The sequence below is a fragment of the Nicotiana attenuata genome, unplaced genomic scaffold (assembly GCF_001879085.1).
Source record: "Nicotiana attenuata strain UT unplaced genomic scaffold, NIATTr2, whole genome shotgun sequence".
Lineage (NCBI taxonomy): Eukaryota > Viridiplantae > Streptophyta > Magnoliopsida > Solanales > Solanaceae > Nicotiana > Nicotiana attenuata.
In genome coordinates, this window is record NW_017670331.1 from 839,858 (window position 1) to 855,408 (window position 15,551).

General features: G+C 43.3%; 1 protein-coding gene across 1 annotated transcript; it reads right to left on the reverse strand.

The window, feature by feature from the left end:
* Positions 1-378: 378 nt before the first annotated feature.
* LOC109237971 lies at positions 379-1,656 on the reverse strand. Its single transcript, XM_019404385.1, has one exon. It carries the CDS (start codon positions 1,654-1,656, stop codon positions 379-381), a length of 1,278 nt encoding a protein of 425 aa, XP_019259930.1.
* Positions 1,657-15,551: the final 13,895 nt, after the last annotated feature.

Sequence of the window (15,551 nt, forward strand, 5' to 3'; positions counted from 1 at the left end):
AAACCCCGGCATCTCTTGAAATGCTTCCAATAATTTATTGAGAATGTCATACAACTTTTCGAGTTTGCTATCATTAACCTTCCTAGCAAGTCTTTGAGGGAATAGAGGACGAGGTCTAGGAATAGGTGGAAGAGTTTTTGTTGTCTCTTTACCTTTTCCTTTACCTCTTCCCGGTTCTGTTTTTGCACTTGCAACTCTTCCGGAATCTTTTCAACTTCGACAACACTTGGCTCTTCAACCTCAACCCTTTGTTCGGACTCTTCTACTTCAACCACTTATTCACGCTCTCCTTGTAGTACCTTCCCACTCCGAGTAGTAATTTCCATGATATGAGAAGTTGGGCCACTCCCACTACCCCTTGGGTTCACAATTGTGTCACTAGGGAGTGTTCCCTTTTTGCTTTGGATTTTGTTCCTTAGAGAGGTCTCTCATTTGCATCTCCAATTTTTGAATGGATGCGGTATGAGAGCCAACAAGCTCGTTCATGTTCCTCATAGAAGTGTCGGACTTCTCTTGATTTTGCAATACCCGTTCAAGCATGCATTCCAACTTGGAATCACTTGAGGAGCCTTGATTTGAATATTGACTCTTTGGAGGAACACAAGGATTTGAACTCCTATTTGAGAAGTTGTTGTTGTTATTCCAATTTCCTTGATTTGAGCTACCTTGGTTATTTCGCCATTGTTGGTTGCCTTGCCCTTGCGGGTTTGGACTCCATTGATTTTGTTGTCCTTGACCTTGGTATTGTTGTCTTTGATACCCTCCTTGAGGGTTGTTGATGTAGTTTGCTTCCTCAAAATCTTCATTTGATATAGGTTGCACATCCTCCACCACATTCACTTTTTTTGTTTGACTTTCCGTGAACATTTTTGTCAACACATTGACATTTGTGGCAAGCCCTGCGATTAGTTGATCTCTCTCTTGATTCTCCTTAATTAGGTTGGTCAAGGAGGGAGAACCATATGCAATTCTACCTGTGGTGTCCTCGATGTGCCAAGCTTGATTATGTTGTGCCATTTTGTCAAGGATCTGTGTGACCCTTGTGAATGTCTTGTCCATAAAAGATCCGTCAGCTGCATTCTTGGCTATAGATTGGTTCATCGGATCTAAACCCTTGTAGAATTTTTCCAACAAGATGGAATCCGGAAAACCATGATTGGGAGACCTCACCAAATATAATTTGAACCGATCCCATGCCTCATGTAGATGTTCTCCCGGTACTTGCTTGAAAAAGAAGATTTTATCCCGGAGCTCAGATTTCTTACTTTGCGGGAACCATTTAGCTAAGAACACCCGGACAAGTTCGGGCCAAGGATGAATGGAGTTTGGTGGCAGATTTTGAAGCCATTTCCTTGCGTCCCCAGCTAGTGAGTACTTGAAGCACCTCAACCTTAGGGCATCAGCAGTGACGTTGTTTTGCTTGTGCATCGCACACACACCCAAGAAGTTTCTAAGATGTTGTGTCGGATCATCATCAGTGGAATTCCTGAAAAACCCCTCCTCTTTGAGCATAAGGATTAAACCATGTTCCACCTTGAAAGTTGCAGCGCCAACGACCGGAGGTACAATAGCATTTGTATCCTCAATGTACTGCTCTATGTCCGCAAAGGGATTTTCTTCCATTTCCGCCTCCATTTCTTCTTCATATTCGGGCATGTTTTCCGTTCAACACCAAGCAAAACAAGCAAAGTGTGATGGGATAGAATAAGACATAAAGTAAATCACACACTAATTAGTAATTTCAAAATCGTATTCCCCGGCAACGGCGCCAAAATTTGATACGCTCAAATTGCACTTTAACTAAATAGTGTAAGGCGGTCAGTGTCAAATATAATAACCCAACAAGGTTAGGGTCGAATCCCACAGGGAATAGGTGTGAAAACCTTACTCAATTAGTGTGTCACTCGACTTAAGTCGTAATTCTATCCGGTTAATGGTAACAAGAGTATGGTATGATTGTGATTCGAAGAAATAACTAATTGCGATATTAAGAATGTAATTAATTTGATTAAAGAAACCAAAGTTGTGTCCCCTTCAATGAAGTGTAATGCTATCGGTGTTAATATAATATATTTCTACTGAAAGGTTCTTTTAATATGCAAATGATTTCTAAATGACTACCCAATATTTTCCAATAGTTGGGTAGTATTTCCTCTTTATGATTTTTCCAAATATAAAAGAGTTGCAATTAAGAACAATCAATATATGCCAAATAAAACCCACTTATTCCTAAGCGATTCTATTAAACAAGGTTTAAAACCTTGAGTCTTTGATATTTACTTCTACCAAATTCTAATCCACTTTCCCAAGCAAAGTAAGAATTTAATGGCACTTGTTAATGTTTGCAACCACCAACAATAAATGAAGAATGAGAAGTAAATAAATATCAACCAACCATTATATATATATTCAATGGTAAATACCCATTAACATAACACCCATTTAGGGTCCACAACCTTAGTATTTAAAGTTAGCTACACATACTAAAATACAAAAGGATGAGAATATTTTATGCCATAAAGCATACAAAGTGCAAGATTCTTCCTTCAAAAGCTTCCAAAAGAGAGGAATATAAAAGCCTTCTATTGTAGCCCCAAAATCAGACAAGATGCCCCCACAAACCCCAATAAATCTATTTATAGTGGGTCAAAACCGGGACAAAAATCGGACAAAAATATCCTTTTCGGTTAAATATGCGACCGTATATCTGTCGCATAACAGACATGCGGTTCGCAATCTTGACATGGCCATCGCATTTTCAAACCCTAGTTCTGAGGCCTTCATCGCATTCACGTTTTGCGGCTCGCATTGCAGATATGCGATCGCATTTCGCGTCGCATTTTCTACCTTCAACAACCTTCATGACGTATTTGCGGTCCATTATGCGGCTTGCAAACACGTTATGCAATCGCAGATTGTACCGCATTTCTTGCACTGGACATTGGCCATCTAACTGTTGTGGTTTGCGATCTCCTTGTGCATTATGCGGCCCGCATGTTGGATTTGCGGTCCGCATTTCTACATTTGCGATGCATTTTGCTCTTTTCTTGTCTTTTTGTGGCTTTTTCATTTCATTTTCATGCTCTTAAGTCCTTAAATTTAATACACTGCAAAAACACTAAAATTACATAAGTATATAAGATAATTGCATTTAAAACAAGCTAAAATCTAAGCAATTTGTATTAAATGTGCCAAAATTCTCCGGCACATCACCTAACATATCTTCAGCAAAAGAAACATGATGAGGAAAGGCCAGATTTCAGAGCTAACAGAGAAAGAAACATTAGAAAGATAAAGTCTTACGTCTGGATCAGGCATACTTCGTATGCGATACTCGTGCATTTTCCAAATGGTTTTTCTTGATTTTACATGATCTCCTTCGTAAAAATCAAGTGCCATTTTGTATCCAACGGTCAGACCATCGTCCTTGACCTCTAAATCAGCTCTGGTTGCCTTCCAATAGCCTATATTCGGAACTGGCCGAATTGGTCTTCCCCCTTTTTTGTACCTTCTTTCAGTAAAGAAATACCACTCATCCTCTCTTTGATGCCTCATTTGCTCTACAACACGCAAATGCAAACACAATGAAAAATCTTTACATTGGGTAAAAAGTTAAGAAATTCATATTTCCAAACATGTAAACTGAAAGAAGAAGACAGAAAGAGAAAAAAAAACATAGGGGTAAATTTCACATAACAGGTTGATTGATACAGTGTATATATCCTGAAATTATGACATTAATCATGTATACAATAGTATTAATTAATACAATATGTTAGATGTTATTTCTTAAATTTGTTTTCTTGGTATTGTTCTAGATGTTATGAAAAATACAAAACTGCAATTGCAGAAACAGAAGCTTGCTCTAGCAAAGCAGTTAAACCTTTATCCAAGACAGGTCGATACTATCAGGTTAGCGAAAAGATAGTTAATTACAGGTCGATAACCCGGAAAAGTGGAATTAAGTAACCTTGATAATAAAGCAATTAATTTATGTTATTTCTAAAATTTATTTTCTTGGTATTGTTCTTGATGTTTTGAAAAATACAAAACTGTAATTGCAGAACAAAATGAGAAAGATAAATGACTTAGAATACTAACTGCATATGTTTTTAGGATGGTGCTGCTAGATGTTCAGAGTAGTGATTTTGTTCTTGGGAAACTCTTCATTATGAACCTTTTTTGTCAAATAACTAACAAGGAGTTGCAAATCAGATGGCTGAAATCGGAAGCCCTTAGGCAAAGAACCAAAGTACTCTTCCACTTCATTAATAGGACCTGCCATTTTCTTGAAAAGAGGAAGAACGAACAACAAGAAGAAAAGAAAGAACTTTGATTTTGGGAAGAGGAAGTGGAACTGAAGAACACGAACAAAAAGAAGAAAAGAGCGAATTTCAGTATAAGCGGTTAAAATGCTGGGTCTTCCCAATTCCAACCTTCATATATCACGGCTCCTTTTTTCTTTTTCTTTTTTCTTTTTTAATTTCTTCCGTCACTTTCAAACAAGGGTGTCATGTGGGTCGGGCCGGGCTTAAAGGGGACTCATGGGCCGGTCCTAAGTGAGCTCTGGTTTCGTGGGCCGGGCTTAAACGGCCCCGGGCTTCGTGGGATTTTGATAAGAACCGGACCGGGATCGAGACCACAAACTAATGGTTCTAGGATAAGCAGGCCGGTCCAGGGCCTAAGTGGGCCCAACGATTCAAAAAAAAAAATATTATCTAAGGCAATTCCGTGTAAAAACTACATTATAGAATTGTGAATTCAAATTTAAACACAAAAATATTGTAAAGAGATATTCAAAGCAATGCATTATTATTTTTATTATAGCATCAACAAAACATAGCAATATCTTTCTTAGTCTTCCTTCCCCATGGAATGAGCACAACAAGGTGCTAATACCACCATTGAGAAGAAAAAGAAACTAATCAAGATTTGCTAAAATACAAGTTGCATCCTCCGTTGGTGGTGGCGGAAAACTAATCTAGGTATCTCTTACAAATTTCATAAATCCTTCAAAGTTCGGAGAAATTTTCGTTGGTGGTAGCGGAAAAGAAGCTTGTTCATCACCACTTCCGGACGAAGGTGCATCCTCCGCAAGTTCAGCTAGCATTTCTTTGTAAGCTTCGTCTACCTCTGATTGTGATTCAGCAAGTCCAAAATTTCTTCATTCCGAACGGGTCCAATCTCTGAAAAGTAATGATTTTTCCAAGCTCTCCATCATAGACGCTCTATAATCACCGAGTTGAAGTCTTGCTTGACTGAAAGTGCTCCCTGATGCCACTGTTGAAGGTTGAATGGTCAAAATGTCTCGGGCCATCCTTGAAAGAATCGGAAAGTATTTTTCTTTGTCCTTCCACCATTCCAAAGATTAAATGAGCCATCGGGATTCACTTCCTCAATTCCCTGTGACAAATAAACTTCAAGCTCATTTAGTTGTGAACAATCACTAGTACTAGAAACGTTGAGAACCCCTGAACCCGCCCAAGCAGTAAGTGCTCTTACTCCCGCAGTGCTTTTAAATGATTAAGAACTAGAAGAAGAAGGAGTTATATCATTTGGTCTAGCATTATCTATTGCAATTTGATAAGCACTATAAATAGTTTGAGCATTTATTTTAATTTAGGCTTGTGCGTCCGAAAGTGTAGACAACTCCTCCTATTCAAGTGCTAAACCATTATAAATAGATTAATACCAATATTGAGGACCTCCTAATTTCATAGTAGGATTTAACAAGGCAGCAACACCATAAATAGGGGGAATAGGAAAAAAATATTTTTTAATTTTCTTTCTCATAGAATCAATAGTTTGTTCATAAATTTCCCACCCTCTAAAAAATAAACAAACAATTTGCAAGTTCTGCAAGATAAATTAACAGTTAGCAATAGTAGGATAATATTGCCCAGAAAATTCATTTGTAGCAATATGAATTTTTTCTAAAAAATCTACTAGCATTTTAACATTAGCCCAATCCGCATTGGTAAGGTGCTCATCATCATCACTTACATGAGCATTAAACGTTGATTTTATGGGGTTTCTATATTCATATGCAACAACTAAACTTTCATACATGTAATTCCATCTAGATCGACAAGGTTTAGGAACATTTCTTTCTCTTAGGCCAAATTCATCGCATCTTTTAAAATATTCTTTAAGTCTACTTCTACGGTTTGAATAAAAAAGCCAGTGAAGATGTCACGACCCAGATTTCTCACCCTCGGGAGTCGTGATGGCGCCTACTCATAGAAGCTTGGCAAGCCGCGAATTGTAGAATTATTAACTCATATATTAGCCTTTTTTAACAATTTAAACTAACATGTTATCAACACTGAAGCATTAACGATAAATAAAACAAGCGAAAGACTTAATCTGATAATTTAACCATAACCAGTACGACTACGCCAACATACATCTCTACCCGGAATCCGGTGTCGCAATATCACGGACTGCCTACGATTACTACATACAAATGTCTGAAAGAAAAGTACTATCTGTCTCGGAAGTAGATGAAAACAGAATACATATAAAGATAAAAGAGAACGCCGGGCCTGCGGACGCATGCAGGGCTACCTCGGGATCTCTAGCTGGACTGAAGGCAGCCACCCAAAGCTATGGTCCAAGCGCTTCCGCTCCGGGATCTGCACATAGTGCAGAGTGTAGTATCAGCACAACTGACCCCATGTGCTGGTAAGTGCCTGGCCTAACCCCGGCGAACTAGTGACGAGGCTAGGACCAGACTCCAAATAAACCCGTGCAGTATATAATATGCAGCGGAAAATAACACAGATATAAACAAGTAAAGATGGGAGGGGGTACATGCTGCGGTGAATACCAATACCAACAGTAATTAAGAGAAATACATGAGAACAATTTAGGATTTACAGCAAAAACAAATAATAACATTGTTGCGGCATGCAACCCGATCCCTATCAGTTATCACTGTTACGGCATGCAACCCGATCCAACTATATCATCGTTGCGGCGTGCAACCCGATCCATTTGTATCACTGTTGCGGCGTGCAACCCGATCCATTTATATCACTGTTGCGGCGTGCAACCCAATCCATTTATATCACTGTTACGACGTGCAACCCGATCCATTTATATCACTATTGCGGCGTGCAACCCGATCCATCTATATCATTGTTGCGGCGTGCAACCTGATCCACATATACAGTTCAATACCAATTCACAAATAGAGTCCCGGCAAGGGATCAATGAAGAAACAACGCTATCCCGGCAAGGGAATCGACAGTATGGAAAATACATAAGATCAGCAAGGGAGAAACAGCTATAACCAAACTTGTTCCAACATCTAACTACCTCAACTAACACCAATACTCAATCATATGTAATTTCCACGAGAATAATCATAATCCTTGCTCAATACAGAAAATCATCAACTTAAGCATCCGTAGTATTATTTAAGAACACAACAATTTTAATTTAAGACTCACGGTCATGCTTGACACCAACGTATAGATACTCGTCACCATGCCTATACGTCGTACTCGACAAGTAACATGTAGCAAATAGGACACAATCATAATCCCTCAAGCTAGGGTTAGACCGAACACTTACCTCTAATTTCCACGGCCAACTCAAGCCTCAAACACCGTTTTTCCTTTTGAATTTGGCTCCAAATCAATTGTATCTAGACATAATCGACTTAATAACATCAATAAACACTAAACAATCCAATTCCAATGCTTAATTATAGCTTTCCTATCATTCTTCCCAAAATGTCAAAAACTGACCATGGGCCCGCTTGGTCAAAACACGAGGTTCAGACCAAAATCCGATCACCCATTCACCCACGAGCCCCAACATATAATTAGTTCCAAGATTCGACCCCAAAACGAGGTCGGAAATCCCAAATATACAAAAAGCCCTAACTCTACCCAAATCCCTAATTTTCTACCTTTAAGAACATGATTTAAGCCTAGAAATCTAATGGGTGTTAATGGAAATTGAAGAAAATGAGTCTAAGATTACATACCTATGGATTTGTGGTGAAATTCTCTTTCAAAAATCGCCCAATTAGGAGTTTGGAAGAAGAAGTTATGAAATTTTGGTTAAGTCCCGTTTTGGCTTCTGTTTTAAAATCACTGGACAGGCCTTCATCGCGTTCGGGATAGGCCTATCGCGTTCGGGATGAGTCTAGCTTTGGTGACCTTCGCGTTCGCGACATCAGGCTCGCGTTCGCGGAGCTTTGACTCCTCGAGCCTTCACGTTCGCGGGCCAGTGGCCGCGTTCGCGTAGAACAAAAAGGTGAACCCCTCCCCCAGGCCATTAGCCTACGCGTTCGCGAGTGCCTGGACGCGTTCAGGAAGGGTACTCCCCCCCCCCCCCCCCAGCCTCGCGTTCGCGTCCCAGGCTTCGGGTTCGCGAAGAAGAAAACTGGCACCTGGGAGATTTTCCTTACGCGTTCGCGAGTGGGACCACGCGAACGCGAAGAACAAAATCCCTATGCACTGAACAGCAAAAACCTGCAGCTTTTTCCAAGTCCAAAACTTTCTGAAACCCATCCGAAACTCACCCGAGCCCTCAGGGCTCCAAACCAAACATACGTACTAACTCAAAAACATCATATAAACTTATCCATGCGATCAAATCACCAAAATAACCTCTTAAACAACGAATTTAACATAGAAATCTAAGAAAAATCTCAAAACCTTCAACGTAGTAAATTTTCACAACTACGGGTCTGAATTACCTCAAACGACCTCCGTTTCTTACCAAATTTCGCAGACTCATCTTATTTCACACATAAGACCTGTACCGGGCTCCGGAGCCAGAATACGGGCCCGATACCGTCAAATTCTAAATGCATTTCATTTCCAAAACTCATAGAAATTTCCAGAAAACAATTTTCTTTCAAAATTCATTTCTCGGGCTTGGGACCTCGGAATTCGATTCCGGGCATACGCCCAAGTCCCATATTCTTCCACGGACGCTCCGGGACCGTCAAATCACGGGTCCGGATCCGTTTGCCCAAAATGTTGACTGAAGCCAACTTAAATGCATTTTAAGTCAAAATTCAACATTTTTCACAGATTTTCACACAATAGCTTTCCGGCTATGCGCCCGAACTACGCACGCAAATTGAGGTGATGCTGAAAGAGGTTTTTAAGGCCTCGGAATGAAGAATTCATTTTAAAAACAAGTGATGACCTTTTGGGTCATCACATTCTCCACCTTTAAAACAACTGTTCGTCCTCGAACGGACATAAGAAGGAAATACCTGAGTCGGTGAAAAGATGGACGGCTCCGCATATCGGACACGGACTCCCAGGTCGATGCCTCAGCAGGCTAACCTCTCCACTGAACATGAACAGAAGGAAAACTCTTCGATCTCAACTGACGAACCTGCCGGTCTAGAATAGCTACCGGCTCCTCCTCGTAAGACAAGTCCTTGTCCAACTGGACAGTGCTGAAATCTAACACGTGGGATGGATCGTTGTGATATTTCCGAAGCATGGACACATGAAACACTGGATGCACGGCTGATAAGCTCGGTGGCAAGGCAAGTCTGTAAGCCACCTCTCCCACTCGATCAAGAATCTCAAACGGGCCAATGAACCTAGGGCTAAGCTTGCCCCTCTTCCTTAATCTCATCACGCCCTTCATAGGTGACACTCAAAGGAATACCCGCTCACTGACCATGAAAGCCATATATCAAACCTTGCGGTTGACATAGCTCTTTTGCCTGGACTGAGCTGTACGAAGCCTATCCTGAATAATCCTGACCTTGTCCAAGGCATCCTGAACCAGATCTGTACCCCAACTGGAGACCGACACCGCCTACATATAAAGCCTCATGAGGAGCCATCTGAATACTCGACCGGTAGCTGTAGTTGTAGGCAAACTCTGCTAAAGGCAAAAACTGATCCCACGAGCCTCCAAAGTCAATGACACAAGCTCGGAGCATATCCTCCAAAATCTGAATAGTCCGCTCGGACTGCCCGTCCATCTGAGGATGAAATGCTGTGCTCAACTCAACCCGTGTGCCTAACTCTCGTTGTACTGCTCTCCAGAAATATGAGGTAAACTGTGTACCTCGGTCCGAAATGATAGACACAGGCATACCATGAAGACGAACAATCTCCCGAATATAGATCTCAGCTAACCTCTCGGAAGAATAGGAGACTGCCATAGGAATGAAATGCGCGGACTTGGTCAGCCTATCAACAATAACCCACACTGCATCGAACTTCCTCTGAGTCCGTGGGAGTCCAACAACGAAGTCCATAGTAATACGCTCCCACTTCCACTCAGGAATCTCAATCTTCTGGAAAAAACCACCAGGCCTCTAATGCTCGTACTTGACCTGCATGCAATTCAGACACCGAGCCACGTATGCAACGATATCCTTCTTAATTCTCCGCCACCAATAATGCTGTCGCAAATCCTGATACATCTTCGCGGCGCCCGGATGAATAGAGTACCGGGAGCTATGGGCCTCCTCTAAAATCAACTCTCAAAGTCCATCCACATTAGGCACACAAACTCGACCATGCAATCTCAAAACTCCATCATCACTTAAGGTAACCTGTTTGGCACCTCCGTGCTGCACCGTGTCTCTAAGGACACACAAAAGGGGATCATCATACTGCCGATCTCGGATACGCTCCAATAAAGAAGAACGAGCGACCGTGCAAGCTAACACACGACTGGGCTCAGAAACATCCAACCTCACGAACTGATTGGCCAAAGCCTGAACATCCAAAGCAAGCGGTCTCTCACCGATCGGAATATAAGCAAGACTGCCCATACTGGCTGACTTCCTACTTAAAGCATCGGCCACCACATTGGCCTTTCCCGGATGATATAAGATGGTGATATCATAGTCCTTCAATAGCTCCAACCACCTTCTCTGCCTCAAATTCAACTCCTTCTGCTTGGACAAATACTACAGACTCTTGTGATCCGTGAACACCTCACATGCCACGCCATACAGATAGTGCCTCCAAATCTTCAACGCGTGAACAATGGCTGCTAACTCCAAATCATGAACCGGATAATTCTTCTCATGAATCTTCAACTGCCGCGAAGCATAAGCAATGACCTTGCCATCCTGCATCAAAACTGGACCAATCCCAATACGAGATGCATCACAATAAACTGTATATGGCCCTGAACCTGAGGGCAAAACCAACACTGGTGCCGTAGTCAGAGCTATCTTGAGCTTCTGAAAGCTCGCCTCACACTCGTCCGACCATCTGAACTGGGAACCCTTCTGGGTCAACCTGGTTATCGGGGCTACGATATATGAAAACCCCTCCACAAACCGATGATAGTAGCCTACCAAACCCAAGAAACTCCGGATCTCGGTAGCTGATGTTGGTCTAGGCCAGTTCTTGACTGCCTCAATCTTCTTCGGATCAACCTGAATACCCTCTGCTGATACAACATGACCCAGGATTGCAACTGAACTCAACCAGAACTCACACTTCGAAAACTTAGCATACAACTGACTATCTCTCTGAGTCTGAAGAACCACTCTAAGATGTTGCTCGTGCTCTTCCCGACTACGGGAATAAATCAAAATATCATCAATGAAGACTATCACGAACAAATCCAAGTAAGGCCTGAACACTCGATTCATCAAATCCATAAAAGTTGTTGGGGCATTTCTCAACCCGAATGACATCACCAAGAACTCATATTGCCCGTACCAAGTGCGAAAAGCTGTCTTAGGGACATCGGATGCCCTAATCCTCAAGTAATGGTAGCCAGATCTCAAGTCAATCTTCGAAAATACCTTGGCACCCTGAAGCTGATCAAACAAATCATCAATCCTCGGCAGCGAATACTTATTCTTGATTGTAACCTTGTTCAATTGCCGGTAATCTATACACATTTGCATCGATCCATCCTTTTTCTTAACAAACAACACCGGCACACCCCAAGGCGAAACACTGGGTCTAATGAAACCCTTTTCAAGCAAGTCTTGTAACTGCTCCTTCAACTCTTTCAACTCAGGCGGGGCCATACGATACGACAGGATAGAAATGGGCTGAGTGCCCGGAGCCAAATCAATGCAGAAGTCAATATCCCTGTTGGGTAGCATACCCGGTTGGTCGGAAGGAAACACCTCAGGAAACTCACAAACAACAGGAACACAATCAATAGCAGGAACCTCGGCGCTAGAATCACGAACATAGGCCAAATAGGCCAAACACCCCTTCTCGACCATACGCCGAGCCTTCACGTAAGAGATAACGCTACGGGTAGAATGACCAGGAGTCCCTCTCCACTCTAAATGAGGTAAACCTGGCAAGGCTAAGGTCACAGTCTTAGCATGACAGTCCAAGAGCGTGGTAAGGTGATAACCAGTCCATCCCCAATATGACACCGAAATCAACCATGTCCAGAAGCAAAAATATCTACACGAGTCTCAAGACCCCCAATCATAACTATACAAGAGCGATGGACTTGATCTACCACAATAGAATCACCCACCGGTGTAGACACATATACAGGGGCACTCAAAGAATCACTAGGCATGACCAGATACGGTGCAAAATAAGATGACACATAGGAGTAGGTAGACCCTGGATCAAATGAAACTGAAGCATCTCTGCCACAAACCAAAACAGTACCTGTGATAACTGCTTCAGAAGCCTCAGCCTCAGGCCTGGCTGGAAGAGCATAACATTGGGGCTGGGCCCCGCCACCCTGGACTACATCTCTGGGACGTCCTGCAGCTGGCTGGCCTCCACCACTAGCGGTCTGAGCTCCACCTCTAACACCTCTACCTCTACCTCTAGCACCTCTACCCCCACCCCTAGCTGGCGGAGCGGGAGGTGGAACACCTGGTGCCTGAACCATAGCACGGGAACCCTGCTGCTGCGACTGAGTACCCACCAATCTCGGGCAAGCCCTCCGGATATGACCATACTCGTCGCACTCAAAACATCCACCTGAATGTTGCGGATGAGGAAACTAACACTGACCCTGGCGACCTGAATGACCACCCCAAAAACTCTGGAGCAATGGTGCATTGATAGGAGCTGGTGGTTCACTGTAGGGCTGCTGATTAGAATACTGCATATGAGAACCACGACCACTTGAAGCATCGTGACTTGAAGTGCTGACTGAAAGGGCCTAGGAGGATGGCCCCTACCATATGAATCCCTGCCTCCAGACGAGGCACCGCTGAATCTGCCTGAATGACGAGGCCTCTTGTCCGACCCATGACCACCTCCCTGCGACAGAACCATCTCCACTCTCCTGGCCACATTGGCCGCCTCCTGGAAAGAAATCTCACTCCTTGTCTCCCTAGCCATCTGAAGTCGAATAGGCTGGATAAGTCCCTCAATGAACCTCCTCACCCTCTCTCTCTCGGTGGGAAGTATGACAAGATCATGACGGGCCAAGTCGATGAATCTGGTCTCATACTGAGTAACGATCATAGAACCCTGCTGGAGACACTCAAACTGCCTCCGATAGGCCTCTCTCTGAGTGATGGGGAGCAACTTCTCCAAAAATAGCTGAGTAAACTGCTCCCAAGTCAAAGCTGGTGATCCGGATGGACTAGCCAAACAATAGTATCTCCACCAAGTCTTGGCGGATCCAGATAAGCGAAAAGTAGCAAAATCGACCCTATTGGTCTCCACTATCCCCATGTTCCTGAGAACCTCATGACAGCTGTCTAGATAATCCTAGGGATCCTCAAAAGATGCACCGCTGAAGGTAGTAGTGAAGAGCTTGGTGAACCTGTCCAATCTCCACAAAGCATCGGCAGTCATAGCTGCTTCATCACTGGTCTGAGCTACCACACCCGGCTGAACTGCTCCAACTGGCTGAGCTGCTGGAGTCTAAAACTGGGGAGCCATCTACTCCAGAGTGCGAGTAGCAGGAGTCTGGGCTCCTCCTCCAGCCTGAGAGATGGCTGGTGCTACAGGAAGCAAGCTTGCCCGGGTGACACTCTCCATAAGGCCCACTAGACGGACCAGAGCATCCTGGAGTACCGGGGTAGCAACAAAACCCTCTAGGACCTGAGCTGGGCCCACCGAAATTGTTTGGGCCAGAACCTCATCATCAAAGTCAACCTGAGGCTCCGCCGCTGGTGCTGCTGCTCTGGGCTGAGCTTTGCCCCTACCTCAGCCTCTAGCACAGCCTCGGCCTCGCCCTCTGCCCCTCGTAGGAGCTGTTGCTGCGGGCTCGGGCTGCTGATCGGTGGATGAGGAAGCGCGTGTTCTCGCCATCTGTGAAAAAATAGAGTAGAAATTCAATTAGCATTGAGAAACCAAACCGCACGACAAGAAAGAAATAATGTGAAGTTTGTCCTAACTCTGTAGCCTCTGGGGATAAATACAGACGTCTCCGTACCGATCCCTCAGACTCTACCAAGCTTGTCCATGAATTGTGAGACCTATGTAACCAAGAGCTCTGATACCAACTTGTCACGACCCGGATTTCCCACCCTCGGGAGTCGTGATGGCGCCTACTCAAGGAAGCTAGGCAAGCCACGAATTATAGAATTATTAACTCATTTATTAGCCCTTTTTAACAATTTAAACTAACATGTGATCAACAGTGAAGCATTAACGATAAATAAAACAAGCAGAAGACTTAATCTGATAATTTAACCATAACCATTACGACTACGCCAACATACATCTCTACCCGGAATTCGGTGTTCACAATATCACGGACTTTCTACGATTACTACATACAAATATCTGAAAGAAAAGTACTATATGTCTCGGAAGTAGATAAAAACAGAATACATATAAAGATAAAAGAGAACGCTGGGCCTACGGACGCCTGTAGGACTACCTCGGGAACTCTAGATGGACTGAAGGCAGCCACCCAAATGCTATGGTCCAAACACTGCCGCTCTGGGATCTGCACATATTGCAGAGTGTAGCATCAGCACAACCGACCCCATGTGCTGGTAAGTTCCTGGCCTAACCCCGGCAAAGTAGTGACGAGGCTGGGACCAGACTCTAAATAAACCTGTGCAGTATATAATATGCAGCGGAAAATAACACAGAAATAAACAAGTAAAGATGGGAGGGGGTACATGCTGCGGTGAATATCAATACCAATAGTAATTAAGAGAAATACATGAGAACAATTTAGGATTTATAGCAAAAACAAATAATAACACTATTGCGGCGTGCTACCCGATCCCTATCAGTCATCACTGTTGCGGTGTGCAACCCGATCCAACTATATCATCGTTGCGGAGTGCAACCCGATCCATTAATATCACTGTTGCGGCGTGCAACCCGATCCGTTTATATCCCTGTTACGGCGTGCAACCCAATCCATTTATATCACTATTGCGGCATGCAACCCGATCCATTTATATCACTGTTTCGGCGTGCAACCCGATCCATCTATATCATTATTGCGGTGCGCAACACGATTCACATATACAGTTCAATACCAATTCACAAATAGAGTCCCAGCAAGGGATCAATGAAGAAACAACGCTATCCCGGCAAGGGAATCGACAGTATGGAAAATACATAAGATCAGCAAGGGAGAAACAGCTATAACCAAACTTGTTCCAACATCTAACTACCTCAACTAACACC

What these genes read in the sequence shown, in the direction of transcription:
- LOC109237971 (XM_019404385.1), bottom strand. Translation starts at nt 1,656, where the DNA reads ATGCCCGAATATGAAGAAGAAATGGAGGCGGAAATGGAAGAAAATCCC.